This window comes from Saimiri boliviensis, chromosome 19 (genome assembly GCF_048565385.1).
Source record: "Saimiri boliviensis isolate mSaiBol1 chromosome 19, mSaiBol1.pri, whole genome shotgun sequence".
Lineage (NCBI taxonomy): Eukaryota > Metazoa > Chordata > Mammalia > Primates > Cebidae > Saimiri > Saimiri boliviensis.
This window is the reverse complement of record NC_133467.1, coordinates 31,263,249-31,289,989: the sequence shown is the minus strand read 5'-3', so window position 1 is coordinate 31,289,989 and position 26,741 is coordinate 31,263,249. Positions and strand designations below refer to the sequence as shown.

General features: G+C 42.5%; 1 protein-coding gene across 3 annotated transcripts in view; it reads right to left on the bottom strand.

The window, feature by feature from the left end:
- The window catches only part of LOC120360166 (SLAM family member 5), a 38,206-nt gene that overhangs the window by 8,194 nt on the left and 3,271 nt on the right, over positions 1–26,741 (bottom strand). Inside the window, exons 2-6 of one of the 3 annotated variants that reach the window (XM_074390225.1) lie at positions 16,094–16,435; positions 4,967–5,218; positions 4,451–4,570; positions 2,184–2,281; positions 1,190–1,252 (exon numbers count right to left, since the gene is read on the bottom strand). In XM_074390225.1, the coding sequence (XP_074246326.1) occupies positions 1,190–1,252; positions 2,184–2,281; positions 4,451–4,570; positions 4,967–5,218; positions 16,094–16,435 (875 nt within the window). Of the gene's footprint in view, positions 1–373; positions 1,253–2,183; positions 2,282–4,450; positions 4,571–4,966; positions 5,219–16,093; positions 16,436–26,741 lie in introns of those variants that run through there. The other 2 variants (XM_074390224.1, XM_074390226.1) reach the window with 2 other exon arrangements.

The following is a 26,741-nucleotide window of genomic DNA, read 5'->3' as shown; positions in this document are numbered from 1 at the left end:
CCCTGTGCTCTAGCATTTAGAGGGCTACAAACAACCTTCTTATTGGCTTGAGGAGTCTTAGGTTTTAAATTAAATACTGACCGAATAACTGTCATCTAACTTGTCTATAAGGATTTATCTTGAGATGTCACAATCCAGGACTCCCTGATTAATCCCTCAATTTTTATCTCCTCTTTACACCTGCTAGAAAGTTAGGTTACTCTTCTTCCTCTAACTCTCCTTGGGATCCCAGTGCAAATATGCTGGGTGCCCCAAGCCTCACTTCTTCCCTGCTCTTCTCTTCTTTCCTCATTCCTCCCCTTCTTTTTCCTTCCTCCTTCCCTCTCCTGATCACTGAGGAAGTAAAGGTCCCTCTCTCTGGTTGTCCAGTCCATTTGGCTTATCTCTACAAGCAAACTGCCCTGTGCTTCAAGTCCCCCTTAAATGGAAGTACACTGCCCTGCTTGTTGAGTTCATAGATGTCCTTCCTATTGCCTCATAGGATCCGCTCTTAATCCTTACTCATTTTAGCTTCCTGCTTGGTAACTCAGCTATTAAACAGGAATATGTAGAAAACATTTGATTCTTTAAGCAACCCGAAAGCTGACCTGACTGTAGCAGCAGTGAGGAGCTTCAGATATGACAATCCCTCCTTAGATGCCCGAGAGTTCAAGTCCTGTCACAGGGCTATGCATATGGCGGAGAAGGACATAAGGCACAAGACAGTTGACACTACAAATGGTTGTGGAGGCTGCGTGTGGTGAAAGGGCCGCTGAGGGAACAAATGAGCTGAAATTCAGCTTCTGCTCCATTGTGCCCATCTGGGCATCTGTATAGGTCTGTGTCTGCTCAGAGGGAAGTACCTGTTTTCTCATTTTCACACCGTGAGCTGGCAGTGGCCCGCGGTATCATAGGGGCTGGAGTTCCTGGGCTAGAGTTCCCGTGCCATAGTTCAGAGGCCTAGGGACCTCTGCATTTGAATGGTGCGACCAGCATCCCAAGTAGGACAACTTGTGGGTGGCCATTGGCCTGGGGAGTGGGGCTCTGTGCATGGGTGGAAGTACACATAGATCAAAACCCTAGGGAGTAAGTCCTGAGAACTACAAGGAGTCCCAAGGCAACCAGCTGGCCCCTGGTAGGATGGACTGAGTACACCGGCATGGCTGGAAGGGATGGGAAAACAGGGATTAAAAAGCCAGAAAGGGGTTACCTTATCAGATAACTGCACTTCGGAATAAACTGTGTTCACCAGCTCTTCCCTGGAGGGGAGCACCTGTAAAACACGCATCTTCCCCTCAGCGAGGGAGCCCAGGCCGCCTGCCAAGTCCCTCTTCCTAATTCTGCCTCTACCCACTGTCCTTCCCTGGTCTCACATTTACCAGGTGGCCTCCCCCTTGGCCTCAGTGCTGGTTCCATTCAACTCTGGAGAGGATTCGGATCAGGAAGGGATGAGGTGGGGGCACATGGGTAGCAGTCGGGCAGGGTCTCGGTGGTGAGAAACCTCAGAGGCCAAGAGGGGGATCCACAGTTCAGGCTGAATCCTGCTCAGTCAGGATTTTATCTTTCCATGGGCTCTATGGATCCAGCGACCCTATCAGTCCAAACACAGCGCTAGACTGACCAGGCAGACCTCAGTTTCCCCCTTGATCCCTTGCAGACTTCAAGGAAGCAGGCCGGTGGGGACACAAGAGAAGGTGATCCAGGGTGGAGGGGGTGGGCGGAGAGGAGTGTGGGGCAGTGATTCTGAGTCTGAGGAAAGCAAGCCGCTGCTGCTAGGCCAGGAGGGGCACTCGAGGGAACTTCTCTGCCAGTTCTGCAGCCTCGGAGCTCCCTTAGCAACCTGCGCACCTCGTTGGTAGTCACATGGCAGCCCTCACCTCATGTCAGGAGCTCCTCTGTTGCGTGGCCCCTCTAGGGGGCGCCTTACTCCTAGTCATGGCTCGTCTAACCGGGAGCCAGGCCCCCTGTGGGGAGCTCAGGGCCTCAGCCCTTGGAGGCTGCCACGGGGTGACAATGGGTCATGTTCCTGTCCTCATAGAAAGATCCGTGGCTTCACTTCCCTGACATGGCATTCCTGGTTGGACCCTCCAGACTGTTGGCCGTGACTACTTTCTAGACAACAACAAGCAGAGGGCAATGGCTGCCCGTGACTCCCCGTCATGGAGATGGTGGCACAGGGGTGTCCATGAATAGCATCAGCTCACCTTGGACTGGAGAATTTCATCATAAATTCTGGACTCTGCTGGCTGGGTGTACCTTGAAGCCGTGACGTATGTGTATGTGGTTTTCTTTGAAGCAGCATCTGTCTCACAAATACATATAGATCCACAGTCTGTGAAAGGTGGGTTTTTTTTTTTTTTAAAGAGATGATCTATTCCAATGTGCTCTTTTTAAGATGAAAAAAGGAAGCCGCCAGGGGTTAAATGGCTCCCATCCTTTGAGATGGATGCTTGGATCCTCAGAATGTCTCAGGAGGCACCTGGCTGAGGCCTCAAGCACAGCTCAGTGGGAATTCTCTTCTACTCTAGAGTCCAGATTAGGCTAAAGAGAATTTCCCTACCCCTCCCTGTGTAGGTAGTCAAAGGAAGCTCTTCCACCCACGATCTCGCTTTATCTCTCTGACATTTACCACTGACTGTCTGTCTTGCATGGCATGACTTGACTTTCCATGTCACCGTCTTAGTTTTTTTAACTTGATTGATTCCCTCTACGTATACACAGTTTTGCATTCTTTTGGTGCAGACCTTGCTGTAACCATCTCAATGTTAAGCACACAGTGGATGTTCCATGAGCATTTATTGCTTGTGTGATTGATTCACAGTTTGTCTTTGTTTTTGAGACAGGATCTCTCACTCTGTTACCCACGTTGGAGTGCAGTGGTGCACTCATGACTCCCTGCAACCTCTGCCTTCCAGCCTCAAGCGATCCTCCCACCTCAGCCTCCTGAGTAGCTGGGGCTACAAGTATGTGCCACCACACCCAGCAAATTTTTGTATTTTTGGTAGATACAGGGCTTCACCATGTTGCCCAGGTTGGTCTCGAACTCTTGAGCTCAGCCCATCCACCTGCCTTGATCTCCCAAAGTGCTGAGATTACAGGCATGAGCCATGGCACCCAACCAATCCACACAGTTAATAAACATTTATTAAGCTCCTTCTATGTGCCAGGCTCTGTGTGAGGCCCCAAAGAAGAAAAGACAGTAGGTAAGTCTTTCCTTTTAAAAATGTACGGACTAGAAGAGACATTCATGTCAGTGTTCTCCTTTGCTTTGGTACTAACACAGAACATTTTAGGGTCAAGGTGAAAAAAGACGACCAGAATTTTGGACCTTCATAATCCAGGGCACCAACATATCTGCAAATAGCAGGTCTAAGCTGAGCAGTATTACAGAGCTCCAACATTCAGAGCTTAGTCCTGTCCCAGTCCCTGCCTCATATTTGGTGAGTATGAGACAAACTGAATGCTCTCTCTTATCTCATTTATAGATGCAGAGAATAGCCCTTTTCTCTTTCCAAAAGGCAGTGAGAGATGGAAGATCGATACCTCTTTGCAGGACCTTCCAGATCACCTGTGGCTCAAGCAGGCTGTGAATTCTCCCCATGGTGAGGCCATTTGAGAATGACAGATGTCACAATTCCCCTTCCCCCTAGAACGCCTCCTCCGTACCATGCCTCAGGCCCATCAGTTCTCAGTATACTGGCTAACATTTACCAAGTACTTACTATATACTGGGAATTGGGCAAAGTATTTTATATTTCTAATTCTGTTTCATTCACTTAATAAGTATATGCAGCACACCTTTACTGTGAATAGTTTACAACTGAGTAAATGGAAGCTTACCATGATAAAATAACTGGTAGCTGATAAATGGTCCAAGCTGAGACTTCCACCCCCAGACTGATTGGGAGTGAAACATGTCTTGGGAGGACATGGGATGTGGGTGAATAGGAGGGTGTAACGATCCCTTGGGGTTCTAAGATTAGGTTTTCTGAATTGGGAATGGCACAACTACAGAATGATCAGAGGGATTCAGAGGGATCTAGTGACAACCATGGAATACAGAATTAGAACATGTTTCTCAGTGACTCTCCAATGGTCATTATCAAAATACAATGAAATTGGAAGTGACCCTGGAGATCCTCTAGTCCAGACATTTCACGTGTGAGGACACGGAGCTGGAGAGGTGATCATATTTGTCCAAGGAAGCACAGCTTGCTCATGTAGGTACTAAACTAGAACCCATGTTCTGGGCCCACCAGATACTGGTGTACACAGGAATGGATTCTGGAGGCCATTCGGGGTAATGTCACACCATCCTCAGAGCCTTCATTTGGGAGGTGGTGGGGTGGGGATTGGAGGAAGACTGATTGCCTGGAACAACGGACCTCTCTGCAGCACCTTGGATAAATGGCTTCAGTTCTGGGAAGAAAGAAGGTGAGTTTCCAGATTTTACCTTCTGGGAAAATCCTACCTTGTCTCCTCTTGTACAAACGGAATGAAAACACTGAAGATAGAATGAGAACAAGCAGAAAGAATATAGCCAGCACGCTCAGCAAACTGGTGTGGTGAGTACGGAAGCTCATTGGGATATCTGAAAATAGAAGATGCAATGAGTCTTGATTCTCAGGAACGAGGCCCAAGAGGCTGGACAGGTTTGTCCACAGGGAGGGGAATTACGAAAACTGGGTGCACTTGAAAGGGGTGCCAAAGCTCCCAGGGAAACTAAACTTTCTGCTATTAAAAGCCAGGATGAGAAACTGGATCAGAGAGTTGAGCAGGGGTTGCCATAGAACACCCAGACACGTCTAGCATCTCTCAAAAGGCTTTGGCCCGTTTCCCGGTGGGCTACTTGAGAGGTTATGCCCCCAGAACTAGGCCAGACATAAAGGAAACACATTTCTCTAGAGAACGTGGCCCACATTCAGACCTTGCAGCTCCTCAGAGTGATCGCTGGGACTCACCAGGAGAGAAGAACAGAGCTGGTTACCTGCACAGAGCTCCTGCGCAGAGATGGAGTCAGAATTGTTGCTGACAGGGTTCTGGGCTGTACATGTGTAAGTCAGCTCTTGGTCCTGAGGAGTCTGGGAGATTTGAAGGACATTACCCTCTTTTCCCAGGGGGCTCCATCTATATGTCACATTCTTTTCTTCTTTCTCCACAGAGCATGTCAGTGTGACATTACAGGTGCTGTTCACAGATGTCATTAAACTCTGTGTAATTTTTGGTTTCCCAAGCCGACCTAGGAGGGGCAGACACATGAGCCAGTGGTGAGCTGGAGCTGGCTTGTACTAGTTTGTGGGAGCCAATTGTTAAATTCTCAGAAAAAATTTGCAAGCTATCATTAAAAATTAAATTATAAAAACTTAAATACATTATGTTAAAAATAAGGGTAGTAAATACTCAAAACTGATCATTTTCTAAGCATTTTTTGACTTTTTCTTACTGTCTATGCTCTTGAAGTTATTTCTGTTATATCTGCCCTTTGTCAGTGGAGAACCTGTGGGCATGTCTTTCCAACTCTGCATGTCTTAAAATCAGCCACGGTAGGAGTATTTCCCCCATAGAAATTGGCAATTGTTATAAACTAGGTCTTGATTTGCTGTTTTGATGATTGTTGCTGTATACTTAAAATAACAATGAAGAAATGCAGATTAAACTTCAAAGTATGTAATATCTGTAGCCATTACATTGTGAATAGCACAAAAAATAGGAAGTATTCTTTTGGCATTTGGAAACCATTATTCAATTCAGCAAAGAAGTTGCTCATGTCATTGATAAATGAATGAAGCTCCAATACGTACGTCTTTGTTGAATAACTTTTTTCTTATCATTTAACTTAAATGAAAATATCAACCAATGTTTGTATTGGAACTATACTCATGCATTAATTACAACTATAGGCTGCTTAGGGATATAAGTGCTTAGCAAAATCAGTGAAAGCATTCTGTAAGAATAATTGGAATTTATCTTCTAGTGCCCTCTCAGCAAAATAAATTCTTTATGGAATTTAAAATAAAGACTATTATATATTTTATTATCATTAATGAAACTGTGCTACACATTTTTCAAGTCAATAAAATTTATACTAAGTATAAATTGTATCTATATATGAATACACACACCCAATCAAGAACTAATTGAACACTTATCAGCATACAACTGCATGAAATTATCTTTAAACATGTTTTTCTTTCTGTTTTCTGGTGTATGCATATTTTCTTAATTTTTTTTCAAACTATCCATGGTGGAAAGCTATAACTTCTTTAAAAGTCCATTAAAACAAATTGCCCATGGTCATATAGTTAGCAAAGTATGTCTAATTCCAACACTAATGTTATTTCCACTATGCTGTCCATCTGGATAAGATCCGATTCAATCATCTTACATTAATTGAACATTCACAATTGCTAAGCACTGAGAAACCTGGGGATAGTACTATTCATTCATTCTTTTTCAACAAATATTTCTGGAGCATCCACTAAGTACCTGATGATGTAGGTGCTGGGAATACAGTGATAAAAAATAGTCCCTGCCTTTATGGAACCTGCAATTTAGTTGGTGACCTGTATACCTGCATTGCATCTGTCACAACATGGATAAGCCACATTTCTGTGTTTTTCTGCTATGAGGCACATGAACAGTGCAATCTTTGAGAAATAGCCAAGATGTTCTCTATGCTAGAAACTAGTGTTGCCCAACAGAAATGTAATGTGAGTCACTCATTTAATTTTAAATTTTCTAATAATCACATTTGAAAAGTAGAAACAAGCAGGTAATATTAATTTACATTATACATTGTATTTAACCCAATATAACAAAAATTTTATTTCCCTAATATGAAAATTATTGGGGGGAGGTGTGGCTGCCATCTCTGCCATTCACCGGCTTCAGCCATTCCAGCCTGCCAGCTTTGGAGGGTTCAAATGATCCAGAGGTGGAAGAGTCCCCTACAACATGGCACAGCTGCTTTGCCAGATCATGGCCAGACTGCTTCTTTAAGTGGGACCCCCATCCATTACTTCTTACTGGGTGGGACCTCCCTGCAGGGACTTCAGCCACTCCAACCAAGGTTATACAGACAGAGCTTCGAACTCTTCCTAAGACAGAGCTGTGGGAAGAGGTGGCCACCATCTCTTCCATTCAGTCAACTCAGCCGTTCCAGCTTGCCAGCTTTGGAGAGTCCAGAGAGTCTGGAGAAGGAAGGGACCCTCCAGTGTAGCACACCTGCTCAACCAAAAAGCAGCCAGACTTCTTCTTTAAGCAGGTCCCTGATCCCATTCCTTCTGACTGGGTAAGACCTCCCAACAGGGGTCCCTAGCCACCTCCTACAGGTGTATTTGGGCTGGCAACATGTCAGTACACCCCTGAGACAGAGCTTCTAGAAAAAGGAGCAAGCTGCTGTCTTTGCTGTTTTGAAGGCTTCACTGGTGATACCTCCAGGTACAGGAAAAACTGAGGCAATTAGGGTCTGGAGTGGACCCTCAGCAAACTGCAACAGCCCCACAGAAATGTGGCTTGACTATTGAAAGAAAAACAAACAGAAGACCACAGCATCAACAAAAAAGATCTCACAAAAACCCCATTTGAAAGTCAGTGACCTCAAAGATCAAAAGTAGATAAGCATACAAAGATAATAAAGAGTTAATGCAAAAATGCTGAAAACTCAAAAAGCCAGGGTGCCTCTTCTTCTCTAAGTGACTATAATACTTCTCCAGCAAAAGCACAGAATTAGGCTGAAGTTGAGATGGATTAACTGACAGAAGTAGGCTTCAGAAGTTGGGTAATAAAAAACTTTGCTGAGCTAAAGGAGCATGTTCTAATGCAATACAAAGAAGCTAAGAATTATAATAAGACAATACAGGAGCTGATAGGCGGAATGGCCAGTTAAGAGAGGAACATAGCCAGGCGCGGTGGCTCAAGCCTGTAATCCCAGCACTTTGGGAGGCCGAGGCGGGTGGATCACAAGGTCGAGAGATCGAGACCAACCTGGTCAACATGGTGAAACCTCGTCTCTACTAAAAATACAAAAAATTAGCTGGGCATGGTGGCGCGTGCCTATAATCCCAGCTACTCAGGAGGCTGAGGCAGGAGAATTGCCTGAACCCAGGAGGCGGAGGTTGCGGTGAGCCGAGATCGCGCCATTGCACTCCAGCCTGGGTAACAAGAGCGACACTCCGTCTCAAAAAAAAAAAAAAAAAAAGAGAGGAACATAACCAATCTGATGGAGCTGAAAACCACCACACAAGATATTGATCACAAATATCAATAGCAGAATAGACCAAGTGGAGGATAGAATTATAGAGCCTGAAGACTATCTTTCTGTAATAAGACAGGCAGATAAGAAGAGAGAAAAAAGAATGAAAAGGAATGAACAAAACCTCCAAGAAATATGGAGTTATATTGTTGGGATCCACTCAGGTGGCTGGCAAAATATTAAGGGAAATATCAGGGAAGTTATAGATTATAGTCTCAAACCTTCTGGAAGGAAAAGTTTTAATGAGACTGGCTGAAGGCAACCAGTTCTTACCTTAGAGCAGGCGTCCCCAAACTTTTTACACAGGGGGCCAGTTCACTGTCCCTCAGACCGTTGGAGGGCCGCCACATACTGTGCTCCTCTCACTGATCACCAATGAAAGAGGTGACCCTTCCTGAAGTGAAGTGGGGGACTGGATAAATGGCCTCAGGGGGCCACATGTGGCCCACGGGCCGTAGTTTGTGGATGCCTGCCTTAGAGCATTAAGTCATAGGGTAAAGATTAGGATAATAGAAGCTTTCCCAGGTAAGTCTGTTTACCCCACATTCCTTTGTCCCTACTCTAATTTGTTTACTCATGTAAACTTTGTGCTGGATGGTCCTCTCAGGGGGTGGTCAAAGGGGAATTACCCATTAATGGTGTTTATTCTGGGCCCCAGAACCAAGACCTTTTATTATTCATAAAACCACTCTTTTAACCATATTAATTATACACAAGCATGTTGACTTAAAACCTCTGTTGTTAAATTTATACTGAATAAATGTGAGGAGGAACAGGGAGTGGGGGTTTGTTAGCTGTAATCACCCTCTGAGATCAGCTGATGACCATCCCTAGCCGAAATTTTACACTGTACTGTGGTGTGTGAGAGTGTATTTATTCATCTGTCACTGAGTCAGGGTCTGCAAGACAGACCTCCACAGGTGGTGATCAACGTCTCATGTGGTGACCCCAACATGATACTTGTCACAGCTGGCACCTGAACAGGGACCCACTGACGTGACCAATGCCAGCTGCTGCCCCAGTGTGAAGAGAACTGATGTGATCAATGCCACAGCTGGTGTCCCTGTTTTGGCACCAGCTGTGATGAGTATCACATTGGGGTCACCACCTGAGACATTGAACACCACCTGTGGAGGTCTATCCTGCAGACCCTGACTCAGTGATGGATGAATAAATACACTTTCATACACCAGAGTGTAGTGTAAGAGTCGGGTTAGGGATGGTCATCAGCTGCTTTAGGTAAAGAGACCAAACCTACAACCGATTGGGGTACCTGAAAAAGATGGGGAGAATGGAGCCAAGCTGGAACACATACTTCAAGATATTATCCAAGAGAACTTCCCCAGCCTAGCAAGACAGGTCAACATTCAGACTCAGGAAATGAAGAGAATACAAGTGAGATACTCCAGGAGAAGATCAACTCTAGGACATGTAAACATTAGATTCTCCAAAGTCGAAATGAAAGAAAAAATGTTAAGGGCAATGAGAGAGAAAGGCCATGTCACTTACAAAGGGAAGCACATCAGGCTAAAAGAGGACCTCTCAGTAAAAACTCTATAGGCCAGAAGCAATTAGAGGCCAATACTCAACATTATTAAAGAAAAACATTTTCAACCCAGAATTTCATATCTGGCCAAACTAAGCTTCATAAGTGAAGAAGAAATAAAATCCTTTACAGACAAGCAAATGCTGCAGGAATTTGCTACCAGCAGGCCTGCCTTGCAAGAATTTCTGAAGGAAGCACCAAATATGGAAAGGGAAAATAGGTAGCAGCCACTACAAAAATGCACTGAAGTATGCAGACCAGTGACACTATAAAGCAACGACACGAACAAGCCTGCAAAATAACCAGCTAGTATCATGATGACAGGATCAAATTCACACATAACAATACTAAACTCAAGTGAAAATGGGCTAAATGCCCCCAATTAAAAAACACAGAATGGCAAACTGGTATGCTGAGATCCATCAGTACACTGTCGTCAAGAGATCCATCTCACATGCAAAGACACACACAGTCTCAAAATAAAGGAATAGGAAAAAATTTACCAAGCAAATGGAAAACAGAAAAAAGCAGGGGCTGCAATCCTAATTTCTAACAAAATAGACTTTAGAACAACAAAGATTTAAAAAAAAAAAGACAAAGAAGGGCATTATAAAATGATAAAGGGTTCATTCAACTCAACAAAAAGAGCTAACTATCCTAAATATATATGCACGCAATACAGAAGCACCCAAATCCATAAAGCGAGTTCTTAGAGATATACAAAAAGACTTAGACTCCTACACAATAGTGGTGGGAGAGTTAAACACTCTACTGACCATATTAGACCACTGAGACAGAAAATTGACCAAGATATTCAGAACCTAAACTCAGCTCTGGATCTAGTGGACCTGTTAGATATCTGCAGAACTCTCCACCCAAATTCAACAGAATATATATTCTTTTCAACACCACATGCACTTACCCTAAAGTGGATCACATAATTGGAAACAAAACACTCTTCAACAAATGCAAAAGACCTGAAATTATTCAGAAAAACAGTTTCTCAGATCATAGTACAATCAAATTATAACTAAAAATTAAGAAATTCACTCATAACCACACAACTGTAAGGAAATTGAACAACCTGGTCCTGAATGACTCTTGGGTAAACAATGAAATTAGGAGAGAAATCAAGTTCTTTGAAACTAATGAGAACAAAGAGACAAGGTATCAGAATCTCTGCAAGGCAGCTAAAGGAGTGTTAAGAGGGAAACTTACAGCACTAAATGCCCACATCAAAAAGCTAGAAACATCTCAGGTTGACGACCTAACATCACAACTAAAAACACCATAGAACCAAGGGCAAACAAACCCCAAAGCTAGCAGAAGACAAGAAATAACCAAGATCAGGGGTGAACTGAAGGAGATAAAGACACAAAAAGTCCTTCCAAAAATCAACAAATCCAGAAGTTGTTTTTTGAAAAAATTAAACAAATAGACTGCTAGCTAGACTAATAAAGGAGAAAAGAGACAAGAATCAAATAAACACAATAAAAATGACAAAGGGAATATCACCACTGACCCTAAAGAAATATAAACAACTGTCAGAAAATACTATAAATATCTCTATGCACATACAATAGAAAATCTAGAAGAAATGGAGAAATTCCTGGACACATACATCCTCTCAAGACTGAAACAGGAAGAAGTTGAATTTTTGAACAAACCAATAACAAGTTCTGAAATTGAGGCAGTACTAAAAAGCCTACCAACTAAAAAAAACCAGGATCAGAGAGATTCACAGCTGAGTTCTACCAGAGGTACAAGGAAGAGCTGGCATCATTTCTACTGAAACTATTGAAAAGGAGGGATTCCTCTCTAACTCATTCTGAGGCCAGCATCATTCTGATACCAAAACCTGGTAGAAATAAAACAACAAAAAAAGAGAAACTTCAGGCCAATATCCTTGATCAAAATTGATGCAAAAATCCTCAATAAAATGCTGGCAAACCGAAACCAGCAGTACATCAAAAAGCTTATATACCACCATCAAGTTGGCTTTATCCCCAGGATGCGAGGTTGGTTCAACATATGCCAGCCATAATAAGTGTGATTCATCACATAAATACCACTAAAGACAAAAACCACAGAATATCTCAACAGAGGCAGAAAAGGCCTTCAATAAAATTCAACATCCCTTCATGTTAAACACTCTCAATAAATAGATATTGAAAGAACATACCTCAAAATATTAAAAACCTTATATGACAAACCCACACCCAATATCATATTGAATGGGCAAAAGCAGGAAGCAGTCCCTGTGAAAACCAGCACAAGACAATGCCCTCTTTCACCACTCCTGTTCAACATAGTATTGGAAGTTCTGGCAAGAGCAATCAGGCAAGAGAAAGAAATAAAGGGTATTCAAATAGGGAGAGAGGAAGTCAAAATGTCTCTGTCTGTAGAAAACATGATCCTGTATTTAGAACACCCCATTGTCTCAGGCCAAAAGCTTCTGAAGCTAATAAGCAATTTCAGTAATCCTCAGGATACAAAATCAATGTGCAAAAATCACTAGCATTCCTATACACCAACAACAGATAAGCAGAGAGCCAAATCATGAATGAACTCCCATTCACAACTGCTACAAAAAAGATTGGTATACCTAGGAATACAGTTAACAAGGGAAGCAAAGGATCTTTTCGAGGGCAACTACAAACAACTGCTCAAAGAAATCAGAGAGGACACAAATAAGTGAAAAAATATTCCATGCTCATGGATAGGAAGAATCAATATTGTGAAAATGGCCATACTGCCCAAACTAATTTATAAATTCAATGCTATTCCTATTAGACTGCCACTGACATTCTTCATAGAATTAGAAAAAACCACTTAAAAATTCATATGGAATGAAAAAAGAGCCTGAAGAGCCAAGACAGTTCTAAGCAAAAAGAATAAAGCTGGAGGCATCACACTATCCAACTTCAAACTATGCTACAAGACTACAGTAACAAAAACAGCAGGGTACTGGTACAAAAACAGACACATCGACCAGTGGAACAGAATAAAGAATTCAAAAGTAAGGCCACACACCTGCAATTATCTGATCTTTAACAACTCTGACAAAAACAGTGGGAAAAGGATTCCCTATTTAATAAACTGTGCAGGGAGAACTGGCTAGCCATATGCAGAAAATTTAAACTAGACCACTTCCTTACACCTTATACAAAATTTAATTCAAGGTGGATTAAAGACTTAAATGTGAAGCCCCAAACTATAAAACTCTTATAAGAAAATCTGGGCAATACCATTCAAGAAATAGGCAGGGGCAAAGATTTCATGATGAAAATGTCAAAAGCAATTGCAACAAAAGCAACAGTTGACAAATGGGATCTGACTAAACTAAAGAGCTTCTGCACAGCAAAAGAAACTATCATCTGAGTGAACAGACGACCTACAGAATGGGAGAAAATGTTTGCAATCTATCAATCTGACAAAGGTCTGGTATCTAGAGTCCACAAGGAACTTAAATAAATATTTAAGGAAAAAACAAACAAAGAAAAAAAAAACAAACAGCCCCATTAAGAAGTGGCCAAAAAACATGAACAGACACTTCTCAAAAGAAGACATTCATGCAGCCAACGAACAAGTGAAAAAAAGCTCAACATCACTGATGATTAGAGAAATGCAAATCAAAACCACTATGAGATACTATCTCAGGCCAGTCAGAATGGCAATTATTAATAAAGTCAAGAAATAACTGATGCTGGCAAGGTTGCAGAGAAAAAGACATGCTTTTACAGTGTTGGTGGGAGCGTAAATTAGTTCAATCATTATGGAAGACAGTGTGGTCATTCCTTAGAAACCTAGAGGCAGAAATACCATTTGTTACAGCAAACCCATTATTGGATGTACACCCAAAAGAATACAAATCATTGTATTATAAAGATACATGCACATATATGTTCACTGCAGCACTATTCACAATAGCTAAGACATGGAATCAACCCAAATGCCCATCAATGATAGACTGGGTAAAGAAAATGTGGTATATACACACCATGGAATACTATGCAGCCATAAAAAGCAACAAGATCATGTCCTTTTCAGGGACATGGATGGAGTTGGAAGCCATCATCCTCAGCAGACTCATGCAGGAACAGAAAACCAAATACTGCATGTTCTCATTTATAAGTGGGAGACGAATGATGAGAACACATGGACACATGGAGGGGCACAGTACACACTGGGGCCTGTTGTAGAGGGGGCTGGGAGAGAGAGAGGATCAGGAAGGTTAGCTAATGGATGTTGGTCTTAATACCTAGGTGATGGGATGATCCGTGCAGCAAACCACCATGGCACATGTTTACCAATGTAACAAACCTTCACATCCTGCACATGTATCCCTGAACTTAAAGTAAAAATTAAAGAAAAAAAAAAAAAGAAACCAATTGAGATATTTTATATTCTTTTTTGGGTGCTAAGATTTCAAGATCTGGTATGAATTTTACACCCACAGCACATCGCAATTTGGACTCATCACATTTCAGATGCTCAAGAGTTGCATGTGGCTAGAGGCTACCATACTGAACAGGATAGCTCTACATCTGTGCTTCTTTTTTTTTTTTTTTTTTTTTTAAGACGGAGTTTCGCTCTTGTTACCCAGGCTGGAGTGCAATGGCGCGATCTCGGCTCACTGTAACCTCCGCCTCCTGGGTTCAAGCAATTCTCCTGCCTCAGCCTCCTGAGTAGCTGGGATTACAGGCACGTGCCACCATGCCCAGCTAATTTTTTGTATCTTTAGTAGAGACGGGGTTTCACCATGTTGACCAGGATGGTCTCGATCTCTTGACCTTGTGATCCACCCGCCTCGGCCTCCCAAAGTGCTGGGATTACAGGCTTGAGCCACCGTACCCGGCACATCTGTGCTTCTTAAACTTTGGCACAGATGGGAATAATCCAGAGAGAATACTAAACACAGATTCCTGGACTTCATTCATTCACAAAGGTCAGGGGCAGGACCTGAACATCTGCATTTCCAAAAAGCTCCCAGTCGACGCTGACACTGCCAGTCCACGGACCACACTTGGGATAGCTTGCACACCAAAGCACACGTATCTCCCAGTGAACCGTGGCAATTATAATGATGATAACAAATAGTTCTCATATTTTACCTTTCAAAAGCACTTTGCATAGCAACTAGAGAAATTCAAATTAAAACTAAACTGAGTTACCACCGCACACCCATCAGAATGGCCAAAATGAGAAGTAATAACACCAAATGCTGGTGAGGATGTAAAGAAACTGGATCACTCATACATTCCTGGGAGAATGGCAAATTGAAAATAGTTTGCCCATTTCTTTTAAAACTGTAAATGGATTTATCATACAATTATATTCTTGAGCATTTATCCCAGAGAAATAAAAACTTATTTCATGCAGAAATGTGTACACATATAGTCACAGCATTTTTTATTTGTAATAGCCCCAAACGGGAAATGTTCCTCGAGAGGTGAATGGTTAAACAAACTAGTTCATCCATACCATGGAATACTATCTCACAGTAAAAAGGTATAAACTATTAATACACACAAGAGTTTGGATGAATCTCCAGCTAAATGAAAAATACCCAACCTCAGAAAGGTAAATCCTCATTCCATCTACATAACATTTGTGAAATAGCATAGTTGTAGATATGAACAAAGTAGTGTTTTTCAGGGATTGAGGAAGTGAACGATGGAGGTGTGGCTATAAAGGGAGAGCAGGAGGGAATCTTGTGATGGTTAATCTTGGTTATGGTAGTGGTTACACAAAACTGCCCATGTGATTAAATCATACAGAGCTACACACATGCTCACACATAAATGAATGCATGCATAGATGGTGAAACCAAAATAGCTGTATAAATTGTGCTAATGTCAATTTCCTGTTTTTGATATTGTGCTATAGTTATGCAAGGTGTTAACACAGGGTGAAGGGTACACAGAACCTCCCTGTATATTTATTTGTACCTTCTTTGCATCTATCGTTATCTCCAAATAAAAAGTTTTTTTTAAAGCACTTTGCATATGCTATCTCACTTGATTCTCATGATAACTCTGGGAAGTGGGCAGTATGATCACTAACATTATGCAAAAAAGAAAATCAAGCCCCAGGGGACCAACCGCTGATGGAAGATTACATAGGTAAAAACTGACAAAGCCAGAACTGAAGTTAGACTACATCCTTTCATAAGTATTGATATATTAATGTATCAGTATTAATAGATATAAAAAAATTTAGGGGACCCAATTATCAGAAATGTAGATGTGCTTCAGAGAGTAAATTTGCAAAGTATAAATAAAACACAAGCCCTCCATCTTCCCATGACTTACGATAGACTTGCAGGTTGTAGCGCTTGGTGATGGTGAAGGGAGCAGTCTCTGTATTTATATCTGCTTTGTAGTCTCCTGTATCTTCCATCCTCAGATTGCTAATGATCAGGTTGCAGCTTGGATCTGAGACATGTATCCGATCATAATAATTTCTATGGGTCACAGTAACTGTGGGTGCTGTTTCTGAGTCTCCTGGGTTTACAACAGCAACAGATGTTTCAGAAGTCCAGGCAATGATTTTCACTTGCTGTGGTTCTTGGATATTTACAGGGAAAGTGACTGATTCTCCCAGAATCCCAAACACCGTGAAGATTTCTGAGTCTTCTCCAGCTGCTTCTGGCCCTGAGAAAGCAAAAAGTAAACTGTAGCCATCTGACCATTGTCCCTTTTACAGTTACCAATCTTTCTAGCCTTGGAGCTCCCTGAGGAGTTGCCACAAATGCAGTTCACCCAGTTTCTTGAGGATGCCCCCCGCCCCGCTTTTTTGGCATTCTACTCTAGGTGTATTTACTATGTTATAACAACTAATTTTTCTAAAGCATTCTCATTCAAAAACTAAGTTTCTCATTAGAGATCCATTTTATTAAAAATATTTTTACCAAGACTTACAGACCGCAAACTAGAAGGCATTTAAGAGGTGAAGGCCATAAGCCTCCATGAAGTCTAAGATATCAGGTGCATTTCTTTCCCAAGATCATATTGCCAAGTGCTGGAAGAGCTGGAACAAGAACCTGGAATATCGTGTCTTGGGTCATTGCTTTTTATTTTCCTGTAATCTCTGCAAAAAGCAAGTAACAGCTTTGTCCCTTTTCCTGGAAGATACAGGCAGAGTACTTTGGAGGCTCTGGAGAAAATATTCCCCAAGTTGGTGATTTTTGGGGATCTTTTTCTGTTTACTTCTATATTCCTAGTCTCTAGAAGAGTGCCTGACACACAGAAGGTGCTTAGTAAATATCTGCGGAATTAATTGATAGAATTTACTCTTGTGTTTTCTAGACTCTCTTGGAACAACTTCTGAAGTAAGCAAAGTTCGTTTATTCATTCATACATTTGTGAATGAATGCGTGTATTTATTCAGGATCAGTTTTGTTCCAGATACTATTGTGGGTATTTATTAATTTAATTTATAATATAAGTGTTTGTTGGACATCTGCTCTTAAACAAGATACAAGGGACTGGGGATACAACGGTAAGAAGAAACAGATGCAATTCTTGCTCTTTGGAACTTACAATCAGAGGAAGATACCAATGTTGATCAGATAATCATACAAACAAATGGATAGACAAAAAATATCTAAGTATTATGGTAATTTCAGAGAGACCAGCAAGAGGACTTGATCTGTTCTGGGAATCCAGGGAACATTTCCTAGTGAAGGCTGAAGGATCAATACTTTTAAAACGTAACATGGGAAGATGAAAAGCTTATTTTCTCTTCCCTTTTTTCTCCACTATCACTTTTGAAAATAAACTCATTTAATACATAGTTTGTAAAACGAGAGACAATATAATTACAAGACATTGTTTTTCTGCTCTTCCTCGTCCTCTTCATTATCATGTAATTCTCAATGAGTGCTCTTCAGTGAGAAACAGTGTTTGGGGCAAGCATGGATGATATTCAACGTATTTAATAACCGGTATGACATGGACCCTGATCAATTGGAAATGGCGTTAGCCATAAACAAATTAGTTGGGCGGTTCTGGTGTGTACTGGCTACATGTAGGCTCTGATGACCATGACATCAGTTTTCCACCTAAGTGGGTTCAGGTTGATCCTAAAGTTTATCCAAGTCTTGATATATGGACGAATAAAGATCATGAAGTATACAAGTCACTTTGAATTGGCACAAAAATAAAGGGATTTCTTAAGCTGATGGGGCTGACTCATTAAGGTCACCTCTGCTTTTCAGCTCAGCAACCACTGAAAGAGCCCCAGAGACAGCTGATGTAAACCTCTTTCCTTTCTGACCAACAGAGATTTTTCCCCCTAGGAGTAATAACCAGGACAAGGCCTTAGGACTTAGCTGGGGCTGGCTAAGAACAAGACATGTAACAGGGAAGGGCAGGGAGTATGTGGGGTGGGAGTAGTTAGGGGGTAATTGGGAACCCTCATCTGCAAACATTTTTAAGTACCAATTGTGTGTCAGATGCCGTGTTAGGGACACACGGATAAACAGGATATCCTTGCAGCCATGAGGAGCTCACAGCCCAGAAAATAAGACAGATGTGGACACAAATGAAAGATAATACGACACTATGAGTGCAAAATGGTAAGACCACTAGAAATAAACCATTGTGGGGGGCGGTGGGTCAGAAAGAGGCTAATGCTGCCTTTGGTGGTAGGAGTCACGGTTTGCCAAAATTCAAGAACATTAATTCTCCCCAGACAAACTGTTTTACTGGGCTGATGGGTTCTAGGAGAGACGTGTTTGGAGTGTCCCAGCCTGAATCCCCGGATGTTCCAGGCAGGAGCATTCGATCTATTCAGTTGCACCGAACCCTGAGCTCAAAAGGACGCTGAACTGGACTTAATGCTGCATTGCCACCTCGAAATTCTACATGCTATTTAAACAAGGGGCCATCCATTTTCATTTTGCACTGGGCCTTGCACATTATCTAGCCAGCCCTGTACCAGATTTCCCATGTCTCAATTCTTTTTTGAAGTCAGGCCCTTGTGCTTAATTGCCTGCCACTTCAGAGATTAGGTGTGAGGAGACAGACAGAACATAGATTCCACAGACTCATAATCTGGGTGGGTTCTCTCACCAAACCCCAGGAAGTGTGTAGGTAGATTGCTTAGGATGACACATTAGGGCAGTCGAGCAGCCACGGTGGTTGGTGTGTGGTGCAGTTTTAAAAGTACGTCTCGTCTCCTGTAGCAAGTCATTCAGGAAGTGATGCTGGAGTATTTAAGGGCAATCAGGCGGTGGAAGTGGTGGGTAGGCAAAGCTGGGGGAAGCCGTTATAGGTGCTGCTGGTGTAATTGGCAAGAAAACTTTGCTTGCTGAAAAAGGCAAAGGGGTTGCACATGTTTAATATGAAGATTCTGCCACCTTCAGACACTCCAACTGTGCTCTGAGAGAAGCAGCTGCAAAACCATTGCCTGCTGTGGAAAGATAGGGAGGCAGAAGGCGTAGGTAAAAGTACTTCTACTTATGAGCTGGACAATCTTAACATGGTCACAAAACCTTCCTTTTTTTTTTCTTGACGAAGTCTCACTCTCTCACTGTCGTCCAGGCTGGAGTGCAGTGGAGTGGTCTCAGCTCACTGCAACCTCTGCGCCCGTGTTCAGGCGATTCTCCTGCCTCAGCCTCCCAAGTATCTGGAATTACACGTGCATGCCATCACGCCCAGCTAATTTTTGTACTTTTAGTAGAGATGGAGTTTCACTATGTTGGCCAGGCTTGTCTCGAACTCCTGACCTCAAATGATCTGCCTGCCTCAGCCTCCCAAAATGCTGGGATTACAGGCATGAGCCACCTTACCTGGCCAGGTCACAAAACCTTTCTGACTATGCAGGAAATGACATAATATGAGCCTCAGTTTCTTCATCCATAGAATGAAAATAGTAACTAAGGTATTTGCCCTATTTGGTGAGCAGCAAATGATGTAATAGGAATAGAAGTATTTTGTTGATCATCAAGGCAAAATAAAAGTTATTTCTGGAGTTTATAATGGTAACAGTCATCATACCTTCATCATCACCTTGACGTTTGGTACAAGCCCTTTGGGGCTACCCTAAGCCATCCTTATGACGGCCTTGGCGATGCCAGGGCCATACTGGAGCATGTATCAAGAGCCATTTTTTTAGAGCTAATTCAAGTAAAGCCTGCAGCACAGTTTTAGGTACCCTGGATAAACTTTATTCTGCTCTTAAAAGACTTTAAGATTTAAAAGAAATAACCTCCATATCAATCAATTCCAATATTCATGTTTCTAGATGCCAAAGGGACTCTAATATATTACCACTGGAAGTGACCTTAGTAAAATCTAATTTCAGAGATAACTTGCGGCACAAAAACATCTTAAGGACTTAACATGAAATGCACTATGCCAGTCTATGACGAAGACAGATTCTCTGCCTTTTTGGGGGAATTTGATACCCAGTTAGGGAAATTAAGACAGACAGACAGACAGACAGACAGACAGACAGACAGACACACACACACACACACACACACACACACACACAAACACACACACACTTGAAATTGTCCTTTGCAATATGAGGTAGTGAATAATAAATTCAAATGAATGGTAGAAACAGTGATTACAGTAGAAATTCTAAGAAGGGAAGGATCACTGAGCTGTAGTGGTTAGGAAAACTATCTCAAAGAAAGTAGAATTTGAGGAGGATTTTGAAAGGTGAATAGAATTCTACTGGATGGAAAGGGAAAAGAAGGGTGTCTCAGGTCCTCAGATCCTGAATAAAAGTTTAGAAGCAGAACCTATGATGTTAGCTGGATGAATATAGATTTCCATAACAGAGTGGGGGTAGATACGGCTGAAGATAACAATCTAGGTTTAGATTTGTGACAGCCTTGAGTTTGAGGTCTCCGTCATAGGCAGAGGGGAGCTATTAAGGTTTTTTGATGGTGAAGACTAAAATAATGTTTTAGTCGTTGTAATGTAGTAATGATGTGTGGGGAGAAAAACAGGAAATAGAGGCTGGATCAGAGAGGCTATTTAGGGGCTACCGTAGTCTTCTGGACACGACCCAGGAAACAATAATGGGTATGAAAAGGAAGGGCTGGATTTGACAGATAGCACAAAGAAAGGCAAGAAATAAAGAGGCATCTACTAGAACTCAATTGTTCAACAATGTATTTTGAGTTTCTACTTTATGGCGTTGGACAACTCATAAAGTTTATGATGGAAAGAAATCAAAGGGGAAGACAAGTTTAGTCTTAAAAATATTAAATCTGAGGTGATGGTGGACCACATAAGTAAGTTGTTGGAAAGATGGAAGATAAGGAGAGAGGATGGACTTGAAGTATTATTTGGGGCACTGTGACAGAATCTGCTAGCTGTTTTCCAACATTTGTTCCCACCTTCATTCTTCGTAATAGAATCACTAATTTTTACCTAGGCATATAGCCACCCAAAATAGACTATATTGTCCTGCTTTTTTCTAGCTAATGTTAGTCATATGACTAAGTTCAGCCCAACAGAATGAAAGTGGAAGGGCTGTATATGACTTCTCTGACTGTAAGAAGAGTGAGGAGCCTGGTGCGGTGGCTCATGCCTGTGATCCCAACACTTTGGGAGGCCGAGGTGGGTGGATTGCTTGAGCCCAGGAGTACGAGACCAGCCTGGGCTGGTATGAGACCAACATGGCAAAACCCTGTATCTACAAAAAAAAATACAAAAATTACCCGGGCAATGATGGTGCACACCTGTAGTACCAGATGTCTAGAAGTCTGAGGTAGGAGGGTCACCTGAACCCGAGGGGGTCAAGGTAGCAGTGAGCCAAGATCACACCAGTGCACTCCAGCCTGGGCAACAGAGTGAGACTCTGTCTCAAAAAAAACAAACAAAAAAAAAAAAAAAAAAAAGAGGGAAATTTGCCCTTTTCATCTCTTCCTGGCTTTCGTAGGCCAGAAGGCCATGACAGCTGGATCTCAGACAGACATTCTGAGTCACGAGGAGGACATCAAGTTCTAAGGATGGTGGAGTAGGAAGAGAGAAGTCAGAGACCCCAGTGACCTTGTGAACTATTCTACCAACTGTGAACTGCCAACTCTGGACTTTTTTTTACATGAGCAAGCAATAAACTTCTTTCTTGCTTAAGCCATTCTTACTTTAGTGTCTCTGGTACTTACTGTAACACTGAAATCCAAGGGGTTCAGAGATCATCCACAGAAATGGGGTGGGTGAAAGAGGAGGGTCATTCAGGAAGAATCAGCCTGAAGTCCACGACTGAGCCTTGTGAGAGTGCTCACATTTATAGACTAGGCATCATCAAAAGAAACCGAATAGACAAAGCAGTAAGAGTGCAGGAGGGGCACCAATAGTGGACAATGTCACAGAAAGGTGAAAGAGTCTCGAGGAGGAGATTGCCACTGATGTCTAATGATTCAGTGTTCAATGGAAATGAAGACTGAAAATGGCCCTGGGTTTGCGTGTTACGAGGTTATTGATGGCCTTTGAGAATGTAGTACAAGTAAGACAACTCAGTGGGAGGCCAGAGTCTAGGGGACTGACAGAGTAGGTGGTAAAGCGAAGGAAAAGCTTGACAGTGAAAGAAGGGAGATAAGAGAGAACAACAGCTAGAGGGTCAGGTAAAACTAATTTATTTGATTTTGTTTTAAAATAGAAGAGACTAGGGGGGTTGGGGGGCAGGTGCTAGGGAGAGTGAGCAGAGAGAGATGTCTCCAGTGGGCCTGCTCTAGGTCAGACGCTCCTGCTCATGGGCTTTCTGGAACTCCAGGTTTCCCTCTCATAGCAGTTGCCACATTGTGTGGTGGTCATCAGTCTGCATGTCTGTGTTCTGGACACCGTGAATGACTTGAGTCCAGGGGTCTTGCCTTAAACCTCTGGTATGAAGCACAGCACAAGACACACAGGCCACTAATGCTTGTCACGGAACAAAAGGTGGAAAGGAAAATGCAAGCGGTGGAAGCCAGGAATTTCCAATCAGAGGATGGTCACACCCTCACCTGAAGTGGAAAGGGAAAAGGAAAAGATGAGTGAAAGAGTGAAGGTATTCTGAGATACTATTAAACGTGGGGCTTTAGTAACAGAAAGAGGCTGCTTGGTGAAGTAGAGTGACTGCAGACTTGAGCCAGGTGGGCTTGTGCTCAGGTTCAATCCCTGACATTTGCTGAGGTCCTGATGTAATTTGACCACAAGATAGGCTATAAGAATGCCTGCCTCACAGAACTGTTGTGAGGGCACATAGAAGGTGCTTAATACACAGTGGACATTTTGGAATAGATAGGATAAAATGCAAGACAATCATTTGGTGGCCTTCACCTCTTCAGTAATGTAGAAGGGGAGACTAGCTGCTAAGAGTGAGGAGGCAAGAGTGGGACCAGCTAGGAGGTATACAGACTAAGGGTGCAGGTTTTGAATCCAGCTTTGTTATCTTGAGAAAATCATTGAAATTCACTGTTCCTCGGGTGCCTCATCTGTAAAGTGTGGACAATTATTTATTTATTTATTTATTCATTCATTCATTCATTTATTTTGGGATGGAGGCTCTCTCTGTCACTAGGCTGGAGTGCAATGGGGTGATCTCGGCTCACTGCAACCTCTACCTCCCGGGTTCAAGCAATTCTTCTGCCTCAGGCTCCCGAGTAGCTGGGACTACAGGCACCCACCACCATGCCAGGCTAATTTTTGTATTTTTAGTAGAGATGGGGTTTCACCATGTTGGCCAGAACAGTACTGAACTCCTGACCTCGTGATCTGTCTGCCGTGCCCTCCCAAAGTTCTGGGATTACAGGTGTGAGCCACTATGCCCGGTGGGACAATTATTAAATGTAATTGTGAAGATAAAGCACTTAGCACACTGCCTAGCACATATAAATGGTAGCTGCTATTATTTTGGTGAATGTGAACATTTTGAGGAAACGGTACTATAAGGAATATCATAGGGAGTTGACAAGAGATTGATGAAGGGGATCAAGTGTTCGCTAAGTAGCCTTGGGAGCTCAGTGAAGAAGTGGTAACCCACATTTTCAACCTTTCCCAAAGAGTGTGATTTACTGACCTTCTTATGCCAGAACTCAAATAGGAAGAGTAGGACAAAGGAGAAGCAAGGGCAAGAAAAGGCTGAAACCCTGGGGTGGAGGCTTAGATGGAAGAATCTGTCCACTGTGACTCTTAGGTAGCTATGGCAAAGAGGGAGCCCAGGACCCGGAGGGCAGGATGACCAGTGTTGAAAGAGAGCACTGAGGACTAGCTGCTCTCTGGAGGTGGCCTGCCCCTCCTGGCTCGGGCTGAGGCAGCCTTTCCCATGCAATACACCTTTCTGTGTATAAGATGATAATCCTGTTTCCCCGGATAATCCCAGGTATATGGGTGGACTTTACAAATGTACATTTCATGGTTAGGTAGCTGCCAAAGCCACTGACTAAAAGAAGACAATAGGGATTGTGAGAAAAAGAAGAATATTTGAACAAACAAACAAATAGAAAAGAATCAGAAACCTCATACATAGTATAAAGATTGATGGGGTATGACGCTTTTAACTGGTGAGAAGAAAGTTCTTCAAGGCTGGGCAAGTGAAATTTACTGACGTTTTGGGTGGAATTCAAAGTGATTTTGAAATGTCAAATATTGATGATAATGGAGAGGGCATTTAGGCCTAAAATCCCGTAGTTCTCCTTAAAGTCTATTAAAAGTGAATATGGTGTACCCTTGGAGTTTGGGGAGCTCTCCAGTCTCCTTTCACAACCTCTACCGTCACTGCTAGGCTCTGCCGGATCTGCCCCTATTTCTCCCCCACTCCATCAATACCAGCTCCCTCTGTTCTGTAAACAGGCCAGGGGCACTTTGCCTTAGAGCTTTTGCACCTGCTGTTCTCTTCTTTTCCTACTACACCCTTCAGCAGCCCCGTACTTTGTTCAGGTTTCTGTCCCAACATCATCTCATCACGAAGAGCGTTCCCGGTCACTGTGCCTAAAATAGCAATCCCCACCCCATCGTTGTCTGTTGCCTTGCCTTGCTACCCTTCTGTTCATCGCACCACTAAAGTATTGCCTGTGCATATTTATTGATTGTCTCCCAACCTATCCCCTCAATACACTGCTACTATGATGCAATTATCAAGAATGCAGAGTCTTTGTTTCAATCACTACTGTTCCTCCAACAACTAATGAATGATTATTAAATGTTTGTTGAAAAAAGGAACACCAGCCTGGGCAACATAATGAGATGTCATCTCTACAGAAAAGAGAATTAAAAAAAAAATTAGTCAGGCGTGGTGATATGTGCCTGTAGTTCCAGCTACTTGGGAGGCTGAGACAGGAGGATCACTTAAGCCTGGGAGGTCAAGGCTGCAGTGAACCGTGATTGTGCTACTGCACAAGAATTTTTTTTTTTTTTTTTGCAACTGACTCAATCATTCTTTTCCAACAACAGAAAACAAGGCAGAAAATCACAGCGAGAAAAAGAGTAAGGGCAAGAGAGGACTCTTTACTGGTCTCTGAGTCTTGATATGAAAGATGAAGGATCTAAACTGGTTATTAAGAAGAGGCAGATGGCTAACTGTAACTTCTTTCTACTCCAAAATTCTATACTGTTTGTGAAGAAATTTTTTTAGATTCACAGAATGGGGACCCACAGCATAGTTAGTAAAAGTGTCATTAACTAGGGATTAGGAAACACATTTGAGTCAAGGGTCTGCTGTCTACTAGCTAAATGACCATGAACATCACTTACTTGCTAAGTCTCAGGGTTCTAGTTGGTAAAAGAAATAAAACAGAGCCATCCTGCCGCTTTGAGGAATTATGAGGATTAGACGACATGAGAGTGCTCTCAAGTGTGTGTACTAATGGGGAAGAGCCTAGTGGTCCCAAGGGGAGCCTTGCCTTGTGGAGTTGCCTGTGTGGCACCGTGAGTTAGTGATTGAGAACTAGCCTGCCTGGGCTAGAATCCTGCCATAAACCCTAGGGAAAGTCAAGAAAGACAAGAGGCCTTGTCTTCATCTTGAAGACCCCTCGATGTAAGAACTTCAGATCAATGGCAGAGAAAGTCAGTAACCTCTCTGTGCCTCAGTTTCCTCAACTTTAAAATGAAGGTAACATTAGCACATTAGCGAAGGTAATAGTAGCACAATATTTGACCACATAAAAACATTATGAGGGTTAAATGAGTTAATATTTGTAGACATCTTAAAAATAGTGCCTGGCGTATACTAGGCACCATATGTATTTGCTATTTAAAACAAATTAACATCTTCAAAGAGACTAAACTAACACCTCAGACAACTGCGAAGGGAAAAATAAGAGTTGGGGTATTGGGAAGATGTTAAAGTCAGCAAATAGCTATTAATAAGAGTGGAAATGGGGAAGAGTGTACTGTTGCTTAACAGATACCTCCACCCCCTTACTTTCTTAGCATCCTCCAAATAAGCATTTCGGGTGTGTGTGTGTGTGTGTGTGTGAGCGTGTGTGTGTTTGGTGTGTGTGGGACTAGCTAAACTTCCCCTCCTCTTGTCTACCCACTGCCTCCTAGAATCAAAAAGTGGGGGTGGAACATCGCTGAGTATTGCAGGTCCGGGAGAGTGACCAGATGTAGCTTTAGCATGTGGCACCCAAAAGAGAGTTCATTATAACTGCTCACACAGAGTGAAGGGACATAGAGGGAAAGGGGAAGCACAGGGTTGGACAGCCAGGAGTTTTGTGTCATTCTTCAAAGTGACGGAAAGTCCTTGATCATGAGATTTTAAGAAAAAGGAACCTACCACCCCACGCAATAGTACCTTATTTTCCCCTGGAATTTTTACTTTAAATCATCTTTATTGGGATTTAGGTTAGCTTGAATCAGTTCCTTGAACACACACACACACACACACACATACACACAAACACACACTCTCTCTCTCAAAGCAAACGGGATCATCACCAACCACCATTTTATCATTGCTGCCGTCTATTAGCATGTACTTGAACATTGACTACAACAAAGGGGTCCAGTTATTCAC